The sequence below is a fragment of the Sarcophilus harrisii genome, chromosome 3 (assembly GCF_902635505.1).
Source record: "Sarcophilus harrisii chromosome 3, mSarHar1.11, whole genome shotgun sequence".
NCBI lineage: Eukaryota > Metazoa > Chordata > Mammalia > Dasyuromorphia > Dasyuridae > Sarcophilus > Sarcophilus harrisii.
Window position 1 is genome coordinate 30,763,394 of NC_045428.1, and position 21,967 is coordinate 30,785,360.

At 38.9% G+C, this 21,967-nt stretch overlaps 1 protein-coding gene across 5 annotated transcripts in view; it reads right to left on the minus strand.

Moving 5' to 3' along the window:
* The window catches only part of SPATA16 (spermatogenesis associated 16), a 261,200-nt gene that overhangs the window by 101,874 nt on the left and 137,359 nt on the right, over positions 1-21,967 (minus strand). For all 5 annotated transcript variants that reach the window (XR_004232757.1, XM_031957676.1, XM_031957674.1 and 2 more), the window contains one exon: positions 8-92. Coding sequence is in view for 4 of the 5 variants with exons in the window: in XM_031957676.1 (XP_031813536.1) it covers positions 8-92 (85 nt within the window). In the remaining variant the exon portion in view is untranslated. The remainder of the gene's footprint in view (positions 1-7; positions 93-21,967) is intronic.

Sequence of the window (21,967 nt, forward strand, 5' to 3'; positions counted from 1 at the left end):
GATTTACCTGCCAGTACAACTTGATGAGTTTGCTGACATACTGTTCGCTTCCTCCTGATAGCCAGTACATATAATCAGCGATCATGGCACTCCTGAAAGTCAAAAACAAAGAAGTGGAAACAAATTCATAAAACAAGTGAAAAGCTCCCAAATCTAGCACTGAAAACACTCTATTGAACAGGGATTATAAAACATGAATATTCGCATTACCATCAGAATAAATTGTAAAGCCTTCTGCACCCCCTCTTAATTGTTTTGCCTTCCCTCTATTACTTATTTCCCATTTTTATGAATATATTTGTTTGTAATTTTTTCTCTCTCATCTGATTGTTAAGTTCATTGAGGACTCTTTTGCCTCTTTTCGTATCCAGCACAATGTAAGTGTAGCAGCACTGTAGTAAGTGCTTAATAAATATTTACTGATTGATATTCATATTGATTTCCTGCTGAACTGTAGACCTAAAGCAGCAGTATATTTTTCTTAGTTTTTTTAAACTTCTGTTTATACAGTATACAAATATTTAGAAGCTGCAAGAGAAGGTTTTGCTTCGATTGCTTCTTATTAAACTTTAGAGCATTTGGGGACTAAATTCCATTTTATACACTCTGAAATTCCTTCAAAGTCATAACAGCATAGATGGCTAACTGTAACACAGGCTTTTAGGTGTATCTCTCCTTGCTGAAGTAAAAACTTATTTGTTTTTGATGAAATTAAGCCTCCTTAGAAATTTCCTAGGAAAAAAATCTAAGCCTTCTCCCTCACTCCGACATCTTTGTTTCTAATTGAATCAGTTTTAGTATCCAGTCTGTTAAAACCATTCCATTCTTCTTATTATACTGGGAAGGGGGGGCAAGAAGGGTGGGATAGTGAGGCTGGGGGGAAGGGTTTAACAACTATCATGAAATGGATATTAATGTGTTGTCTGAATGCAATTTAGAAGAACATTTTGTTTTTATGGTTGCCTCTCTGCTAGGCCTCTCTATTTCTTTTCTCTAGAGACTGCAAATCCAATTAAATGTGACTGGAAGTAATTCCAAATTGTCACGTTAGCCAATTAAACATATAATAATCCCGTGTACCTAATCACAAGCGCCAAAAGTTTATTTATTGAAGTAGAGCTATCAATGTGTACCCCTGGATGTTTTCCTAATCTTGGTCTGTAGAAAAGTGTTGTTTCTTGACATTCCTGTAAATTGAATTTGAAAACTTCCTTTCCTAAATATAGGTGTCTCAAACACAACCCCATTACAACTCAGCTGGGAATGATCTGGTATAGTAGATAGAGTGCTGAATCTGAACCAGGAAAATCTGGGTTCCATTTCTGATTCTGCTAATAACTGGGAGACTATTACTAAGTCATTTATGACCCCTCCCTTTTAGTTCCATTTTCCTCATTTGAAGGAAAAGGAAAGTTGAACTAGATAGTGTCTAGCTCTGGTTCCAAATCTAAGATCTTAAGATCCCAGGTTCCGAACTGAAATCATTAGAAAGTCTGAATTGTTCTCACTTAGCATGGATTAAAAGCAAAAGGCTTAAAAATGCCAATGAAAGAAAAATGATCACTTTGGAACTGGCCCTAGAATTAAGAGAATGAGGCATTTACATATTTTCCCCACCTTTTTTTTGTTTTTGGTTTGTTTGTTCTCCAGGAAGACTAAAGACATTAGGAGGGTAATATATCTGTAAATACTGGTTTTAAGTGAAGCAGAGCTGTGCAAACTCATCAACTTCGCTCTTTCCTCCAGAATCATCAGAGTTCATTGGTAAGACAAGAATCAAGATGGCTGGCGATGACCCAGGATGCAGTGAGGGTGAGCAGCTAGTTAGACGTGGGAATGAAGCTATCCATTTGAATGTGGACAATTAAGAGGTACTAGGGACTGTCTATGTCTTAAGGGGTAGAGTGAATCCCACAGCTAACAGAAGAAAGGGTAAGTCCATTTCAGAGCTAGGGAAGTATCAAAATCACTTGGAAGAATTCTGCCATAGAAAGGGAAAAATTGGGGCATTACAGAAATTGCTGAATGATTTTTCCAAATGTAATCCAACCTGCTATCTTTCCTCCAGGTGATGTAGCAGATGGAAATCCTGACTTAAGAATCAAGAAGCCCTGAATTCCAATTCTGCCTCAGATACTTATTAGCTCTGTGACTCTTGTTAAATCCCTTCATCTCTTAGCTTGTTTTCTCATTTGTTAAATGGGGAAAGTAATAGTATTTATTTCATAGGGTCGTTGTGAGAATCAAATGTGATGTTACACACAAAGTTCTTTGGAAACCTCAAGGCACTATATAAATATCATCTACTGCTATCAATTCAATTGACATTTCACTAGCTCAACAAATTGTGATACATAAAAATAATGGGATATGATGATGATGAACATGAGGAATTCAAAGAAGGATGGGATGGCTGGTATAAACTGATGGAAGGTTAGGTAAATAGAATCAGGAGAACAACCGTCATAAATATTACTTCAATGTCAATGGAAAGACTAACAAAATTAAACTTAGTGCTGCTTAATTGAAATAGTTTAAGTTTGACCCCAGAGAAAAGATGAGAATATGTACTTCCCTCCTTTTGTTAGAAAGATCCTGCTGTTAAATGTCATCAGTATATTGGTTAGTTTCACTATTTTTTTAAATTTGAAATTTCTGGTACAAGAGACTCCACAGAATCTTTTAAAAGGCTTTTAAAATCTTTGGTACAGGAATAATTTGATGGGGAGGGATTTATATTCAGTTATAAATATAATAGAAAGCAAAAAAAATCAATAAAACTTATAAAGAAGAAAAAGATAGTAAGTGTCCCTAACCTTTTTTCCTAGGATAACCACTTAATCAAACTGTGAGCTGAAGTGATTTATGTGTTGGTTTGACAATTTGTTCTTAAAGAATAGTACTTCATAAATTTATAGACAGTTGGTGTCCCACATTGCCATCTTGTGTCCACCATTTTGCCTATGCAGCTGTTGTAAGCTGGAACTGTGGGCCCAGATTGCTCTTTTGCTCAACAAACAGTCCCTAATGAAGATGCCAGTTATCAGTCAAATAAATAAATCATTACGCTGAGGGCAGAACAAGGATCCTTGGCATAATTTATTCATTTGCTGGTTCTTGTCAGACATTAGGAAGATGCCAGAATTGAAAAGTCCCAGCCAAAGACTATTTCAGTTCTCAGTTATATATGTTCCTAACTCAGATTATACAGGGACTTTGGTCACAGTATTAGTGGACAAAGAGATGTAGAAAAACTCACAAACTCAGGTGGCTGGAAGGGTACAGTCAAACCAACAAACAAAATCAAAACAACTAAAAGACCAAAATGGGAAGAATTATCAGGATGAAAGATGAGAGAAGATAATTTGAAGTTAATGATCAGGTTTTAAAGGATCATCGCTACAGTAGAAACCAAAATTTTGTTATTTTCTGTTTATTACTTGTGTCTATGTCATACCTCCAAGTTGAATGTAAGCTCCTTGAAGGCAGAGAATGTTTGTCATTTAAAAAGTATCCTTTTCCTATTACCTAGTTTAGTGACCTGCCTATAGTAAGTGCTTAACAAAATATTTGTTATATCAAATTTGAAAAAAAATTCCTAATTTTAATTTAAAAAATTTTCAATTTTAGTTTACAGATCAATTATGTTGTTGATATCTCACTCTTCTTCATCCCTAAACAACCAATCTACCTTGACAACATCCCTTAGATCCAATTCATCTTCTCTATTCATTGAGTTATCATCTGAATTCAAGGAGTTGTTACTTCTTAGCTAAATGAATCCAACAGCTTCCTAATCAATCTTCCTGATTCTTCTTTCCCCATTCCCCAAATCTATGACAATATGTCTTTCCTTAAACATGAATCTGATTTGGTTATTTCCCTAATCAATCCACACCAGTGGCTCCCTATTGCTCTAAGGATAAAAACAAACTTCTCTTGTTTGGTTTTTAACCTGCTCCCAACATCTCTTTCTGACCTCTTTGGACATTGTTCCCCACTTTGCATGCCATGATCCAATCTACTTGGCCTGTTTTCTTTTCCTTACAAATAGCACTTCCCCCCCCCCCCCCATTTCTATGCCTTTGAACTGGCTACGTCACATGCTCAGAGAGCTCTCCCTTTTCATCTCTAATTTAAAATGTCCCTCTCTTCAAGACTCCCTTTATTTACAACCTGTAATCTCTCCCAAATGCTAGTGCCCTTTCTCACAAAGCTCTCATATTTAATTAATGTATAATACAATAATATACAGAACAACAAATATGTAAAACACTAAGATATAATTACTTAAGATATTTTACATTATATTATATAACACTAATACATGGTTAATATTAATACATAAACACCAATATTTATTTGCTTAATACGTATGCATTAATATTTTATATATACTTGTTTTTTTTCCCATTCGAATATAAGCACCTAGCAAGAGGGGAACGTTTCATTCTTTCTTTCCATCTCCAACACCTAGCATATAGTAGTAGATGCTTAATAAATGTTGTTGACTGATTTGATGTATTTCCCACTGTATCTCTGTTGGGGCTAAACACAGCTCTTCTTAATTTTTTTTCCACTCATGACCAAAATTTTTGTCCAAGAAATTTTTGTATGATCCTGATTATGTGGATACATAAAACAGGTAAACAAATCAAACATTTACAGATAATAAGTCACAATTTTGTGACCTTATTTAGTTAGGAGATCCACATGAGATGAAGAACCATAATTTAAGGAAATGGGGTTATTGCAGTCCTCAAAGCATTACCAAGAGCTCATCAGATGCTAGAAATAAACTTCCTGAATGTGGGCATATATGCTCATCCTTGAGTTTGGGTGCCTGAAATAAAACAGGCACTTGATTGGGATACATTGATGGTTAAATGAGTGATATGGCAAATATCACGATTCTAACTTTATAGCTGAGGAAATTGAGGCTCCCTCTGGCTTGATTCATGTCACTTGCTTTTAGGAGGTGTTGGAATTAGGGTTTGAGCCAACTTTTTCTTGATTCTACACTAACATTTGTTGTTAAGTCCAGGGTACTTTCCATGAGTACTTGCTGACTGATTGAATTACAGCCCCTGGGATTTCTGCTTGCAGAGAGAGGGAGGACACTATTTCTGCCAGAATCTTCCTTTTTCCTAATTTTGCCTCCTGGTTCCTTCTCACTTCCCGGTCCTCTGTTCTCTGGCAGCAAACTCCTTGCTTGATTAATTGTTGAGAGACAACAGGAGGAGAGGAGAAAATCATCATCCTATGTGGAATTGACAAGATCAGAGGCTGAGGCTGCCCATCAACCGAATACCCAAGAGTCCCACAAATATGGCCCTGGATCTCTAATTAATGCATCCACTAGCCTTGGCCCTCTTCTTCCACTCCCTCTCTCGTTTCTCCCAGGGGTCCACTAGACAATATCCTTAAGTGCTTGCTGATGTCCAACCCTTTTTCAAAGTGTCTTTTCCTATCAACATTTTCCACTTTAGTGAAAGCATCTGAGGGGAGGGAGGAACCCACAAACCCTGTTTATTTTACTTGTCCATAAGAAGATCCAGTTCAGCACTCTATTCCTGAGACTGAATGCTCAGGACATGCAATCTGATGTTAATGTGGACTCCGAGAGGGCCTGGAAAGACACTGTTTTGATGTGCAGTGTGTATAAAATTAATTTTGAATTATTTTAACATGGCACCCTCTGACAATATCTTTTTAAAATAGGTTTTTATTGATGTTTTTTTTTTTAAACACCACTATCACACTTTCTGAGTGACTGCACACCTCCCTACCACCACCAGAACTCTCTTTGCAACAAAGATGTATAGTAATTGAAACAAATCAACTGTCACGTATCTCCAAAGAACGATTGCTCCTCTGTATCATATTAATACAGGGCTGATGCTCCTTTTATACTTGCTATACAAGATTGGCACTTAAGATGCATTTTGTTTTTCAAAGTGTCTTATAGGATAGCATGGTAGTGTAGAAAGAACACTAGCTCTGCCATCAAAGCACCTGGGTTCAAATCCTGCTTTCTATGGCAATATAGCACCCCAAGGAAGAGATCCAGTGGGTCGGGGTTGTAGCTATGAATGGGATGCAAACTACACTCCTAGACTAACAAGGCAATTACTGTGAAGCACAAGAAAGGTCAGGACTAGATGACATTGTTAGCAGCTCTCTGAGAACCAGAGAAAACTTAATGTCCGGCAGAGCAACATTTTGGTGATTGTGGGATTGCCTGGAGCTGGGTTCTTGTGGCAGCAGCAGCTCCTCCTTGGCACAGAAGCCAAGGACCAAGGCTTAAATCTCCAAGATCAGACTGGATACGTGGACATCCAAAGCTTGTGGTGCTGGGCCAGGAGTCAAACTCTCCTGATCTAAGTTTCTTCCTTTTTTAAAATGAGAATTGAACTAGATGACTCCTAATGTTTCTAGGCTCCAAATCTAAGAGCTTATGGTCTATTAAACACAAACGCTCACTACGCTGTATTCAAAAGTATATATAATAGAATCTCATTAGAACATGGGCTTAATTTACCAAGGGGTCAAACCTATCAATGGAACATAATAGCTGCATCCACTCAAAGCTTCATCACTCATCTGATGGCAGCCTCTAAGGTGGGCTATCTCCTAAAATGAACATGATGAAAGGATTCCAGTGAGCTCATAGACATGCTGTCATTTTTAAAAGGTTAAATATTGTTAAGTACGCCATGCAATTGTAAGATTATATGTAATAGACAAATTTTCTGACAGATTCTCCATTCAATTCCAAAATGTGCTCTCTCTCTCTGTCTGTTGGTCTTTTCTTCCTCCTTCCTCCCTCCCTTGTCCCCTTCTTTCTGTCTCCTCTCTCCTTTCTATCTCTGTCTCTCTTTCCCTCTTCCTTCCTCCCTCTCTCTTCTCTCTCCTCCCTCTCTTTCTTTCCCTTTCCTCCTACTCCTTCTCCTTCCTGCCTCCTTCCCTTCCTTCCTCCCTCCCTCCTTTTCTCTCTCTTTCTCTCTCTGTCTCTTTCCCCCTTCCTCCTTTCCTCCCTCTCTGTCGCTCTTTCCCACTCTCCTCTGCCTTCTTTCTCCATCTCCCTCTCCTTTTCTTCTTCCTTCTGCCTGCTCCCCCTCTTTTCCTTCCTCCCTCTCCTCAGTCTGGCCACATGGTGGGGTAAAGCAATAAGCTACATGCAGACAAAAGGCAATCCTCACTCAGTCAGAGTTACCTAGACCTGCAGGGTCAGAGGAACCTTGGAAAGCCTTTCAGTTCTTTGCCTTGCCTTTAGGCACAATCCACTTAAAACTTTCAGAGGAGAATGTCTTTCTTTCAGAGACCTCCAGAGGAGAGCTTTTCTCTCCTCTCCTCACCTATCCTTGTGTTCTTTGCATTCCCCTTTGTCTGTTTTTTTCCTATTGATGGAGAACTGCTAGTTCCCAATCATTGTCTAGTAAGTCTTTGTTTCCTCGAAGTCAGACCTTAATTGCTTCTTTTCCAGGTTAATTAAATGACCCCCAACAGTTCCTCTGATCTCTTCACAGGTCCTCCTTTTTCAGTACTGTAGCATCTTCATGGCTCCTAGGTGGTGAAACCCAGAACTGGGTTAAAATGTTTTCTAGGCTCAATTTCCAATATAGAGTGTTTTCATGCAACTAGTGTTGACATTACATAACGCCATTCCTTTTAGCTTATGGACTGTTATAGTCTTTAAATAATGCTAACGGACATTTATTCCATTTAAAATCTGCAAAGAGCTTTGCATGCAGCATCTCATTTGAGTCTTGCAACAGCCCTATGTGAAAAACACTATAGAGATTTATCTCCATTTTAAAGAGGAAGAAATTGAGACTCATAGAAAGTAAAAGTCAAAAAACACTATAGAGATTTATCTCCATTTTAAAGAGGAAGAAACTGAGGCTCATAGAAAGTAAAAGTCAGGCAAGTAGCTAGTAAAAGTCAGGCAAGGTTTGAACCTGAATTTTTCTGAGTTTAAGACCCGTATTCTCAAACTAGGTTTGCCATTCTTCTGCAGAGCTATCTGTTTCCCATGCTGGATGCATCATACACACGCATATCTTCCTAGTTTTAATTGACTTATGATTTGTTGGAAAAGTAATTGCCTTTTGGAAGTAAATATGGGCCTGCCATTCTCAGGCAGATATAAACATGAAAGATTGTAGCCTGTGTAACTGGAATGGAGATAAGAACTGAATTATCAAATTCACAGAAGCTTAAACACAAATAACACATTGGGAAAAGCAAAAAAAAAATGATCTCCTATTGGAGTGGGTATATTACAGTTGCTCCTGAATAAACACTTTCTTGAGGTCTCTATGTTATGGAGAACAGAAGGCTAGCTGAAAAAGAGTGAATAGTGCTCATCTTAGATCATGGGTTTAGGATTTCTTTTTTTTTTTTTCCAGCAAGGGGAAGATGTATGTATTATGTTGGGAGCAGAAATTATAAGGCTTGCCTCCACAGGTAGTGAGCTCCCTATCATTGGTAGTATTTAAGTCTTGATGATCCCTTTAGGGGTATATTCTAGGGCAGGTGGGTCTAACTTAGGACCCTCTGGCCACATGTCAGCCCTACTGGGTCTGAACCAAATTAAAATGTGATTGAGATATTATTTTTAGATATTGTCTAAATATCTAAATATCAATTCTCTAAAAATTGATAAAAGTACAACACAATATAGATAATGCTAACCTGTGGTTTTGTAAGTCAATATGCTTCTGCAGGTATCTTTTGACTTGAGTAACACTCTGTACTAGAGTACTGTTCTCTGCACAGAGGGTATGAATTGGGCTACATGGGTGACCAAGGTAGTTCAGAACATATTTATCACAAGATCAAAGATTTAGGGCTGGAACAATCCTTAGATAAAATTTAGTCCAAACTCCTCTTTTTTCAGAAAAGGAAACTGAGACTTAGAGACGATGATTTGTCCAAAATCACCTTGGTATTAAATGATGAATCTGTGTTGTCTGACCTTTTTGGCCCAAATAATACAACTTCTAGATATTTCAAGGTAGCTTGGTTAGCTGTGTGAAACTAGAAAAGCTTTGGCTCCTTCTCATCCAGTGAAGGGCCTTCAGCATTCTTATCTGAGAGGAGAGGAGCAAACTCTCCATGTTCTTCTTAGCCCCTCTTCCTCCTCAGCAATCTGGGCTCACTCGGCAGTGACTGCTCTCCTGAGAATTATGTTTAAGCTCAGTGAGTAGAGCGCTGGGTCTAGAGTCAGGAAGACCTAAATTTAAATGCAGTTTCAGATAGTTACTAGTCAAATGACCTTGGACACTGTCTGCCTCAGTTTCCTCAAATATAAAAGGGCTATAAAATTATAACACTTATTTCCCAGGGTTGTTGTAAGGATCAAATGAAATAATTTGAGTACTTTGAACCTTAAAAGTGTTATATGAATATTATTGTTGTTGTGGTTGACCCAGAGGCTCTCCAGAATGGGGCTGAAAGTCCAAGACACTGAGAAGATCACGCTGAAAATATGTTAATTGTCCCTCAGCCTCTAGAAGCAATTGTTCAGCATTCTTCAGATGAGAGATGGAACTAGGCACTTGTCAATGTGTTTAACACCTTCCAAAGAAATAGGGAATTTGCTGAACAAATGTGCTGAATCAATTAATGTTTCCTTTGGGGGAGGTCATTGTTAAGAAAATGTTGGGATGAAGGAGAAGCTCCATCCATATAGTGGGAAATAGAACTTGGCTTTCATTATCAAATCAGTGTGGTTCACATGATTAAGGAGGAAATTAAAACCTTTACATTGCAAGTTTGGACAAGGAGCTGCAAAACGTCCAGGGGGAAGGCATTAAGGAAAAGCAGATGATCCCCAAGACTTGGAAGAGCCTCAGGGGGACCATGTTAGCTATGCAGAAGTCTATGAAGGGCTTCCTACACAAAAGAGAGATGTTCCTGCTGGACTTCAGAGGGCTGAATGGCAGTGGGCAATAGTGACAGAAAGACAGATTTAGGCTCAGAAAAAGTAAAACTTGAGGCAGAGATTTCCTTCTCACTGCAGAGAAAGTTGGATAACTACTTTATGGGAAGATTTTTAGGATTCAGATCCTCAGGCCCCAACCAGCTGCAAAGGCAGGGGGTCTCTACACAGACAAGAGGTTTGGCTTATATGGGGATGTGTCACATAAATCTCAAAGGGCATAGAGTCAACATTTTCCCGAGCTGTAGCTTCAGGTTTACAAACTGAGGCTCAAAGAAACCCTGAAAATTTCTAAAAAGATACGTGAGCGGGGTTATCACTGTGTCTGGAGCATCTCTGGCCAGTGTTGGACCACAGGAGGCAGGACCCGCTTGCTACCAGCAGAGGTCGCCCTACTCTTTTCCTCTAATTCAGTCTATTTCTCTAACCTTGGTCCTGATCTTCAAGCTTTCCCTGACCACCAATAGAATTAGAACTCAGCAGGGGGCCTATCCCTCCTGATCCCAGGCTTGGAAAGGGACAAAAGCCACAGCACTCGAGCCTATGAAAACAGGCAACCCCAAATTTATAATTTGCTTTCGTGCTGTTCTAACAAGCAGCTCCTGGGCCTGTCGGAGACACAAAAGACTTAAATGGAGTGATAGACACAGCCAATTTTAGGTAGGTAAGCTAATAGTTAGAGCACAGTCAGGAAGACCAGACCTTAGACATTTATTAGTTATGTGTACAAGTTACTTAACCTCTGTGTGCCTTGATTTCCTCCTCTGTAAAAATAAATTTATTATTTATAATAATAACAAATAAAAATTTAAAGTCATAATAAATAAAATGTAAATAAAACATCAAACAAATACATAGGGGGCTGAAACTAAAAAGGTATGCTTGAATCAAACAACGAAGCACTTAAGGCTAATTACCTATTTGATATGAGACAATGACTCTATTAGCATGTTTGGATAAATGGCTCTTCTCACTATTGGCGCTTGCTGAATGTTTGGTGTTAAGATAACCATAGGCAAGGTTTGGAGGGCTGAGAGAGGGGGTAGAGAGTCATTTGGTGGCAGGGTGAGGGGGAGAGAAGTTGATGAGTCCACACTCCCGAATCTGGGATTCTGCTTGCCTGCCTCTTTCACTTCTCCCCCTAAAGATCAAGGACTTTGATTTATCCTGACTCTGGCTGATTTTGAAGCCCTCCAGGGACCTAGCCGTACTCAACACAAATAACATTATTATTATTAAAAATAAAATTATCACTTATTACATCATTCATTAATCACTAATATCTACCTCCCAGGCTTGCTGTGAGAATAAAATCAGAAAATAGGGCCAAATGGCCATGTTGAAATATGACTTTCTTGCCGGTTCTCATTCATGACATTCCATTTCCCATTTCTAACCATTTGTCCCTCGGTCTGGAATGGTCTCCTCACTTTCTCTTCTTGGAATTCCTAGTCTCTCCTCTTCCCCCTCTATGTGAGACCCTTCTTTTTTTCTTTTTTCTTTTTCCTTTTTTTTTCCTTTCTGAGGCAATTGAGGTTGTGACTTGCCCAGAGTCACACAGCTAGTTAGTGTTAAGTGTCTGAAATCACATTTGAACTCTGGTCTTCCTGACTTCAAGGCTGGTGCTCTATCCACTGAGCCACCTAGCTGCTCCCTTTTTCCTTTTTTTATGAGACCCTTTCTGATCCTCCAAACTACCAGTTTGCCCCTCTCATTCCCAAAGGACTTTGTGTATTTTTAAACTTTATGTGTATATGTACATGTTATTTCCCCTGATAGAATTGAAGCTTCTTGAAGGTAGAGACTTTCTCTTTTGTCTTTTTGTCTACAACACCCAGCATGGAACTTATCATGTAATAAGAGCTTAATGAATGGTGCTGTTATGTTTCTAAACATTTTGTGCAGATTAGTCATAATGCGAGATAGAAAGAGAGAGGGGCAAATGTTTGGATGAAATGCTGTAGGAAAATGGGAAGATGGCAAGAGATCAGATTAAACAAGGGTTACTGAAGACAGGCAGGACCCTGGGAGGATTTGATGGAAGGGGAGCAATTTATCAGGGTCTTTTGGGCGAGAAGGCTCCCAACAGATGGAAGTCAATGCAGTGAGGAGGGGAGAAGGGCTAAGGTAACAACAGGGTGAGAAGGGAGCAGATAAAACTGGAGGCACACTGGGGAGGTCTTAAATGGCTGGCAGAGGAGTTTATATTGTACTTGGTTGGCTGAAATAGAGCTACAGGAAGGTTTCAATCATGGAAGTGTCACGGTCAGATCTGTGCATTAGGAAGGTGATTTAGATAGCTGTGGAAGGATGGTCTGGCTGGGGAGAAGTGAGCCTGGAGGCAGGAAGCCCCTGTAACTGTGCATTTGAGAGGTGATGAGTAGCTTGTGAGTGGAAAAGCAGGCACAGATGGAAAAGGCAATGCAGCTGAAATCACATACATTTTTCAGGGAAAAACAGTGGAATCAATATTATCACAAAATCTGTAATTAAAGCAATATAATTAAATACAAAATAATTCTTTATCTTAAAATAGCACTGGAGAAAAAGGAGGTTAAGTAAGAAAAGAATGAGTAGGTAGTTCTTTCGTCTAGGCTCTTAAGGGGACTTCTTGCATGTGCTTAAAGATGTGGAAGTTCCTGGGATTATATTTTGAAATGAAATGAATGAAAATGAAATTCAGAGAATATCCAGTCCAATTCACCCATTTTATGAGGGAATGAGGGAAATGTGGATTAAGCAGGGAAATGAAGTGATTTGTCCAAATCAGCAGGTCCACCTTTGAGTTCCCAAGGTCACATAGCAAGTCAAGGCATCACCCTTGTGTGCTTCTGGGAGAGCAAAGAGCTAACAACTTAGGGATTCATTCATCCCAGAGATATCTGAGCTAATAACTCCCCTGGCAATGATATGTATTTAGTAGGACTAATGCTATGTAGACACTACATAAAGCCCACTTTCCCCAGAGTCCAAGAGAGTATAAGACAGACTGTGCCTCTGACCACTTGGGGAAAAATGCTTATATTTCTGCTTTTGCTATTTTTTCAAGTAAATTTCTCTTTGAAAATCTAATTGATGTCAAATAGCCAAATAAAACAATTTTTTTTGTTAGTCCCTCGTGGGAGTAACTGTTAGTTAACCCGGTGCTTAACAGGGGGAGATACACACCAGAAATGGAGAGGCTTGAGGCAATAGCAACAGAGGAAGCACACCCTTGCCCAAGCCCAAAGTTGTATCTCTAGAAATCTAAGGGGGAGTGTGACCAGTCTTGCTTTCAGTGAATAAGGATAGGGAATCTTCATTTCAACAATAACATTTTGTTACTTTTGAGCAGTACAATTTATTTATCCATTCTCCATTCAAACAGCAACTACAATTTTTTTCTTCAGTTCTTTGCTACAGTAAAAAGTTCTATCATAAATATTTGGTGCATATGGAACCATTCTTTTTGTCAATGACATCTAGAGGTATAGACCCATTAGAGAAGTCTCTGGATGCACTATATCCATTTTAACCATTTATTTGCATAATTCCAAATTGTTTTCTAGAATGATTGTACTAATTCCATCAGCAATGTATTACTATGCCTGTTTTTCTACAATATCTTTAGCATTAACAGTTCTTATTTTTAATCATCTTTCCAAATTTTCTGGCTGTGAGGTAAAATCTCAAGACTGTTCTGATTTTCACTATGATTTGGAGCTTTCTACTAGTTTGAAATTCTTCACTTAACTGTTTGCTCATAATGTCAGATCACTTATCTATCGGAAAATGGCTTGTCCATCTTCATAGTTAAAAAATGAGAAAACTGAAAGACTAAGGTAGCAACAGGTCCCAGAGCCAATGTTTAAACCCTGATCCCCTGGAAACAGAGTGCAGGGCAAAGAAGATTAGAGATGGAGTTAGCAAACCTCTCAGATTCCATATTCATATTTTAGGAGCATTTTTTGATGCTTTTATTCTCAGGAGTGACTAAATGTGGTAATTTGAGATAGGTGATGGAAAATTTTGGATAATGTTTTGATGGTTTTCAAATTATATCCCTGACAAATATATGGTGGGAAGGGAAAAAGGGAAAACGGGAGTGGGGCAACTAGGTGTACAATGGATAGAACACTGGAATGGAGTCTGGAAGACTCATCCTCCCAAGTTCAAATCTTAGGCAAGTCACTTAATTTTGCATGCCTCAATTTCCTCAATTGTAAGAGGAGCTAGTGAAAGAAATGGCAAACCACTCCAGTATCTTTGTCAAGAAAACCCCAAATAGGGTCACAGTTAGACGCAAGTGAAAAAATGACTGAACTGAACCGACAACCACAGAGAGTGTCTAGAACAGGAGTTTTTCTTCTTCTTATTATTATTTTTTTGTATTTGCTATAAACTCTGTTGACTGCTCAGTGAAATCTATTTTGGATCCATTCTCAGAATAATGTTTTTAAATGGATAAAATGAAATACCCAGGTTTAAAAAACAAACCACTTGTATCCCCCCTTCAAGTTCAAAGACCCCAGTTTAAGAACTATTGGTAAAGGAGAGAAGGGATGGTTAAATGGCTCAAAAACTGATGAAACAAGAAATTTAAAGACTAAAAAAAGTCCATTGGATAAAGTAATTAATAGATTTTTGGTGCCTTGATTTTGTAGCAGCACAATTTTCACATAGTTCACACTACCTTGTATATTCACTGTCTTGAGATAACTTGGCCCATTTAGCATCATATCATATCTTCCCATATTTTTTGTTTTTGTTTTTCTTTGCCTCCATATGAAAGAACAAAAAAGGGAAGAGAATAGGAAGAAGCATTTCCACTTTTCAAAGCAAGAGATGGTGGTGGTGACACTGCCCCAAGGACAGAGACATGGAGCAGAGGCCTTGATTCCTGTGGCCTCGATTCCCATGGCCTCGGTTCCCGTGGCCTTGGTTCCCATGACCTCTGGTCACATGGCCTCAGTTCTCGTGGCCTCCGGTCACATGGCCTTGGTTCCCATGGCCTCAGTTCTTCTGGCCTCCATATAAAAGAATGAAAAAGGGAAGAGAATAGGAAGAAGCATTTCCACTTTTCAAAGCAAGAGATGGTGGTGGTGACACTGCCCCAAGGAGAGACATGGAGCAGAGGCCTTGATTACTGTGGCCTCGATTCCCATGGCCTCGGTTCCCGTGGCCTTGGTTCCCGTGACCTCTGGTCACATGGCCTCAGTTCTCGTGGCCTCTGGTCACATGGCCTTGGTTCCCATGGCCTCAATTCTCGTGACCTCCATATAAAAGAACGAAAAAGGGAAGAGAATAGGAAGAAGCATTTCCACTTTTCAAAGCAAGAGATGGTGGTGGTGGTGACACTGCCCCAAGGACAGAGAAATGGAGCAGAGGCCTTGATTCCCGTGGCCTCAGTTCCCATGGCCTCAGTTCCCATGGCCTCCGATCCTGTGGCCTCGGTTCCCGTGACCTCGGGTCCCGTGGCCTCCAGTCCTGTGGCCTCGGTTCTCATCCACATAAGTGTATGTTATATATTGGGGGGGAAGCACAAGTGGTTTATTTTGTAATCCTGAATATTTTATTTTATCCATTTAAAAACATTATTCTGAGAATAGGTACAAAATGGGTTTCACTGGACAGTCAATAGAGTTCATATATATGTGTGTGTGTGTGTGTGTGTGTGTGTATGGATATGTATATTATATATATATATTTATAAAACATAGATTTTATTATCTTTTATTTATATGTTTATTATTTATTATATATAATTTATTTGTATTTTATCATATATGTGTTTTCCCACATATATGTGTGTATATATATATATGTACATATAAATGCATTTATATGCTTTCTCTTCCTTTATCTTCTTCTATCTGTCTCCTTCCCTCTTTGTGCCTCTCTCTGTCTCTGTTTCTGTCTTAGATATAGTAGGTGGAATATAACAATAGAGGAATAGTGACCGTTAGCTGGGGGGGGGGGCAGAGACAGGGTGGGGAGCTCTGGGAAAGGCTTTTTTATAAAAGGTAATAAGTGAACTGAGTCTTATAGGAAGACAGAACATCCAAGAGATAGAGGTAGGAAAGCATTTGAGGCATGGTGTCTAGGCACTTCAAAGGCATTGATGAAGATGATAAGGGGATATACTACATAAGAACCAGAAAATAGACCAGTGTGAGTAGACTGTTATTGTTGTTGTCATTCAGTAGTTCAGTCATGTCCGACTTTTATGTGACCCCAAGTACAAAAGTCCAGGGATTTTCCTTGGCAAAGACACTGGAGTGGTTTGCCATTTCTTTCTCTGTGACCTCATTTTACAGATGAGGAACTGAGGCAAATAAGGGTTAAATGACTTAGGTAGAGTCTCACAGCTAGTAAGTATCTGAGGTCACAACTGGTCATATCTGAGAACATATCTTTCTGACTCAAAATTTGGTGCTTTATCCATTGCTAGACTGTAACATTCATGAAAATAATGAGTAAGGAGAGCAGAAAGCTAGAAAGGGGCTAGATTTCAAAGAGTTTACAATGGCAGATTGAGAAGTTTATATCAAAACCTAAAGGTCAATAAGGAACCTAAAGGTCAATTTAGAGCTTACTGAATAATAGTCAGGTGTACACTTCAGGAAATTCCCTTTGGCAGCTGTGAGGAGGATGGATTAGAACAAGGCAAAAGTAGCACTTGGATAAGAAACCCCAATATGTGGTCATCCAGCTTTGTTTGAAGGTCTCTAAGAGAAGCAGATAAACAAATGAGCTATATGCAGGATAAATTGGAGGTAATCTCAGAGGGAAGGAACTAGCATTAAACTTTCCCTCTTAAGTAAAGATTATAGGATGAAGAAAACTGGAAGAAAAAAGGTAGGAAAGTGACCAGGTTATGAAAAACTTTAAAATCCAGTCAGAGTATTTTATATTTGATCCTGGAGGCAATAGGTAACCACTGGAGTATATTAAATGGAATTAGGCATGAGCTTTAGGAAGATCAATTTGACAGATAAATAGAGAATGGACGGCTGTGGGGAAAACAGACCCATCAGCTGACTATGGCAATAGTCCAGATATGAGGTGATAAGAATCTGCACTGAGGTAGGGGCCATGTTAGAAGAGAGAAGGGTCTTTTGGGAGAGATGTGAAAATAGAAATCAGGGGTGAGTGTAAGTGAGGAGTCTAGGATGACACCTTGGATATACGTCAGGGTGAATGGGAGGGTAGTGGTAGCCTTGAGAGTAACAGACAAATTTAGAAGACAAGACAATTTGGGAAACAAGATAAATTCGGTTTGGGACACATTGAGTTTGATATGTTTATGGAATATCCAGCTCAAGATGTCCCATAGGCAGTTTGTGAAGGGAGATTGGAGTGAGGAGAGGCTAAGCCACAGAACTTGGTAAATGATTAGAGAGCAACCCTCCAGAAGGAATATCCTGACAAGGATAGATTCCAACATAAACATCACCTCCATTCTAGAGAATATAATAAACCTTTCAATGAAGCAAAGATCCCATTCACTTTCCTGGTAGCCACATTGCATTGTAAATTCATATTGAGCTTGCATTCCTCTGAAGTTGTCATCTTTTTTTTTGGAAATGCTGGAGCTAAGCCCTTACATCCTGCCATTCTAAACTTGTGAAACATATATTTTGAACCCAAGTTTAAGACTTGATAGTTATCTATATTAAATTTTATCTCATCAGACTTGACCTAGTATGATAGCTTGTCAAGATCTTTTTCTGTCAACCATTCCTTCCCAGTCTTGTGTCATTTAAAAATCTGATAAGCCTGTCAAATATTCCTCTCTCTAAGTCATGTAGAAATGTTAAATAGCACAAGATCAAACAGAGCTCTAAGTTCATGCTGAACCATTAATGAACACTCCTTGGATCTGGCCATTTGACCTGGTCTGGTTCCATTTGAGTCTGATATAATCTAGCACAAACATCTCTTCATCTTTTCCACAAAGATACGATAAAAGGTTTTCTTAAAGGCTTTGCTAAAAAAATATCAAGGTAAATTTATGACCTAGCCTTGATCTATCAGTCTAGTAATCCCATTTAAAAAGGAAAAAAAAAAGATGAATCTGACCTGATGAACACTCTATAACTACCATTTTCTTTGGAGTTCACTAACCATCTTTTTAAAAATATGTTTTAGGATCTTGCCTGAAATTAAAATCAAGCTCATTGGCTTACTGGAGTTTGGAGACTCTATCCATTCTTTTCCTCCTCTTCCATTTCCTGCCTTCTTGACCTCACTGGCTGTCTTTTCTCTTGGAAACACTCTCCCTTCTCATCTTGGGCTCCTGACTTCCTCCATGTTTCTGTTAAAACCCCACCTTCTGCAAGAAGTCTTTCCCCTTCTTCCTTAGTGCTGGCATCTTCCCTCTGAGATGGCATCCTATGTATCTTGTATAAATTGTGTGTACACAGTTGTTTGCATGTTACCTCCCTCGTTACATGATGAACGTTGAGAGGACAGACTCTTTTTGTTGTTTTTCTTTCTATTGGTACCCAATAAAAATTTAACAAATATTTGTTGACTGGCTGAAAATTAGTGCAGCACCTGCCCCTTCTACAGAGTAGACAGAAGTAGACAGAAAGTCAGGCAGTGAGCATTTATTGTGTTCCAGGCACTGAATTAAACAATGGGAATGTAAAATCAAGCAAAATGAAAGACAATATGTGCACTTGGAAAGTTTACATTACCCATTAAAATGGGATAAGGCAACACTAGATGGTGGGAAACAGTGAAATCCAGCAAGTTGGAAGCAGAGCTGGAAGAAAAATGAAGGAAAGTTGTTCTAGGGTCTCTCTTCAATATGGTCGTTTTCCAAGAATGGAAAAAGTGGCCATAGGATCAGAGGGCTGTTCCTTAGAGAAGACCACAGGGGTGGAAAGATAGAAACTAACCTTAGATTGGAATTCTTGAGGAGGGTCATGAAAGGGGAAGAGAGAATAGGAAAAGCCTCCTGGAGATGATGGCAATTGGTCTGAGTCTTGAAGAGAACCAGGGATTCTAAGACATGGAGGTGGAGTATGCTCTATGCATTCCAATGTCTTCAGAATTTCATCCTTGAGAACTGCCTTGTCCTTAACTTCCCATGGAATAGAATTCTAGACCCTGAGATCCGGATGATCATTACATAAATCTTTGATAATCAGTCTCCTAAAACTGGAATTACAATGTCAGACACTGTCAAAGCTTCCTCTACTTCTCTGTCACACATTATAACAAGTGGTGACTTTCCTCCCAAGTTCCCTTCTTTTATACAGGCCAGCACAGAATGTCCTCTTTCCTAGTTTCCCTACTTCTGAAACTGGCATTAAAATAATTTAAGAAATTACCAGGAAGACAGTATTATAGAATGGCTGGAGAGCTAGATAGGAATGCTGGTGTTCAAGCCCTCCTTGCCTCTGACACCTGTTGGCTGTATCACCATGGACAAGTCAAGTTCACCTCCAGAGTAATTTTTGAAGTCTGTAAATTACTTATGTTGGTGATCTTCCTGAGTATAGGGAGTTTTTACATTGGAAGTACTCTATTCTGATGAAAACACAAGAGAAGACAAAAAAGGGGGGGTTATTAGCTGTCCCATTTTTGGAAAGATGTAGCTTCAGCAGATGTCTAATTGGAGCCTTCCATAGATACCATATCATGACATTATGCCAGGTTTGTGACAAATTCTTCGTCTGCTTCTTTTTTCAGTACAGATATAATAATGACAATATTCTTTCTCTTTTGGCTTCATGCAGATGCCCGCCACTATGCTCCCCTATTCTGGTTCCTGGATTACTGCATTTAAAAAAAAATCTTGTTCAAGCTTTTATGTTCACCATTCTGTGACCCCTATGGGATTTTCTTGGCAAAGATAGTGGAGTGATTAACCATTTCCTTCTCTGTATCATTCTACAGATGAGGAAACTAAGGCAAAGGTTAAGTGACTTATGTAGGGTCACATAGCTAGTGTCAGACTTGAATCTTCTTGACTCCAAGCTCGGCACTCTATCTACTGAGCCATCTAATAGCAATTATATTTACATAGCACTTTAAGCCTGGAAAAATGTTTTTACATGTATTGTCTCATTTGATCCTGACAACAATCCTGAGAAGTAATCTCCATTATTATGCCCATTTTATAGATGAAGAGTCTGGAGTTAGGACAGGTTCAATAACTTTTAGGGTCACATAGCTAGTAAATGTCTGAGACTGGATTTGAACTTGGATCTCTCTTTCTTCAAGTCCAATGCTCTATTCATTATATGATCAGTCAATAGATAATCTTTCAAGAATGATGTGTCAGTTATAGGTCACATTCTAGTAAAACTCAGTGATTTCTGCTTTCTTGTTTTGCATCCTTAGTTCATCTTGTTTTCTAGTTAGACATCATACATTGGTTTACCTGTCACTGAGGCTATAGGTTTTATTACTAGCTCCCTTCTTGGATTTTTTTCTCCTGCCTTAGACTACTTGTGCATTTTATATTTTTGTGCTCTTCAATTGCCAAATGTCTAGCAGAGCTCTGAGCGCTTCAGAGACATGCAAAATGTATCCATTGCTTTGAAATAAGAACCGACTCTTTGACTGATTCTTCCTTAGACCATCTCAGTTGTGATTGCTACAAAGCTAGTTGTCATAGAGTTCTATTTAGAACTGATCAGTTGGGTATTGTGGAAGGTGCTCCTGATTGGATGCATCAATAGGTCAAATTCCTGATATCTGATGTTGACATAGAAGTCCAACGTTGCCTGATAGGCTGAGGGGAATTCAGAGGGAGCAGTTAGGATGATGGAGAACCTCCGGGACAGGTCAGTGGAGGATCAGCTGAGGGAACTGGGGCAATTAGCCTGGAGAAGAGAAAATTCTGGTTGGGATGTGAGAGCATTCTTAAACTTTATAAAGGATTATCTGGTGGAAGAAGTATCCAGTTTACTCCATTTGGTCCTGGGGGGAAATGGATGTTGTTGCTTTTGTTCTTGAAGAGAACTAATGGCTTCAGGAGTACTATGTTTGAACTTGCAAGTGAATTGGATTTAAGTGAAGTAGGGATGTGCAAAACCATCAGCCTCACTCTCTCCCCCAGGGTTATCTGATTCCACTGGTAAGATATAGATCAGCATGATCAGGGGAATGGTTAGAAATATCAGAAAGGCAAATTTAGACTTGAAGTTAGGAAGAGGTTTACTAACAAGGAGAGCTGTTCAACACTAGAATGGGTTTGTTTGGGAAGGAGTGATTCCTCCTCACTAAAAGTCCTGCAACAAGAGCTGGATGGCAACTTGTTGGGTTTGTCTGGCCCACAGTGGGTGATCGAGAAATGCTTGCTGACTTGACTTGTAGAGGGGATTCTTGTTGGTTCTGACAACTCAAGTTTTCAAATTCTATGGTCTTGCTCATTATTGGATGGCTTTTTCATTTAGAATTTTAGCAATAAACAAAACAAGCTTATTAAATGCACACTCATCAATCCATTCCTTAACCCACACATACACACAATACACACACACATACACACACCCACACAAGCATAGATGCACAAGCAGGAAATAGGAGCATCTAAAAAATCTTGTTTCTTTGCTCCAAGCAGAAGAATTGGAGGCAACTTGCTAAGGATCCAGCGTCAATCACCCAGAGACCCCTCCCCTTGTTTGGCAAACACATAGGATCATGAGTATTTTCACAAGAATGTTCCACACCTATGACCTCTCCCTTGTATTGATTTTGTGAAATCTGAACACTTTCCATTGGGGGAATAATGCAATGTCCATCTGTTTATGTAGGTGCTTACTGGAGGGGAGCTTTGTGGATTTTGGTTGATTATAACTGCTGATGGCTTTTAGAAAAGAAAAACACAGTCAGCATGCTGTTTGTGTTGTGTTTTTAATTGTCTTTTAAAAAATTTGTAAATGTACCCAGAGGCATGAGTAATATTTTTAAATTGAAATAGAAACAAATAATTTTTTTAAGAAAAAGCAATAAGAGTTCACAGATACTTAAAAATAAGAAACTATCATTTTATAGCAAGAACATAAAGTATACCAAGATACC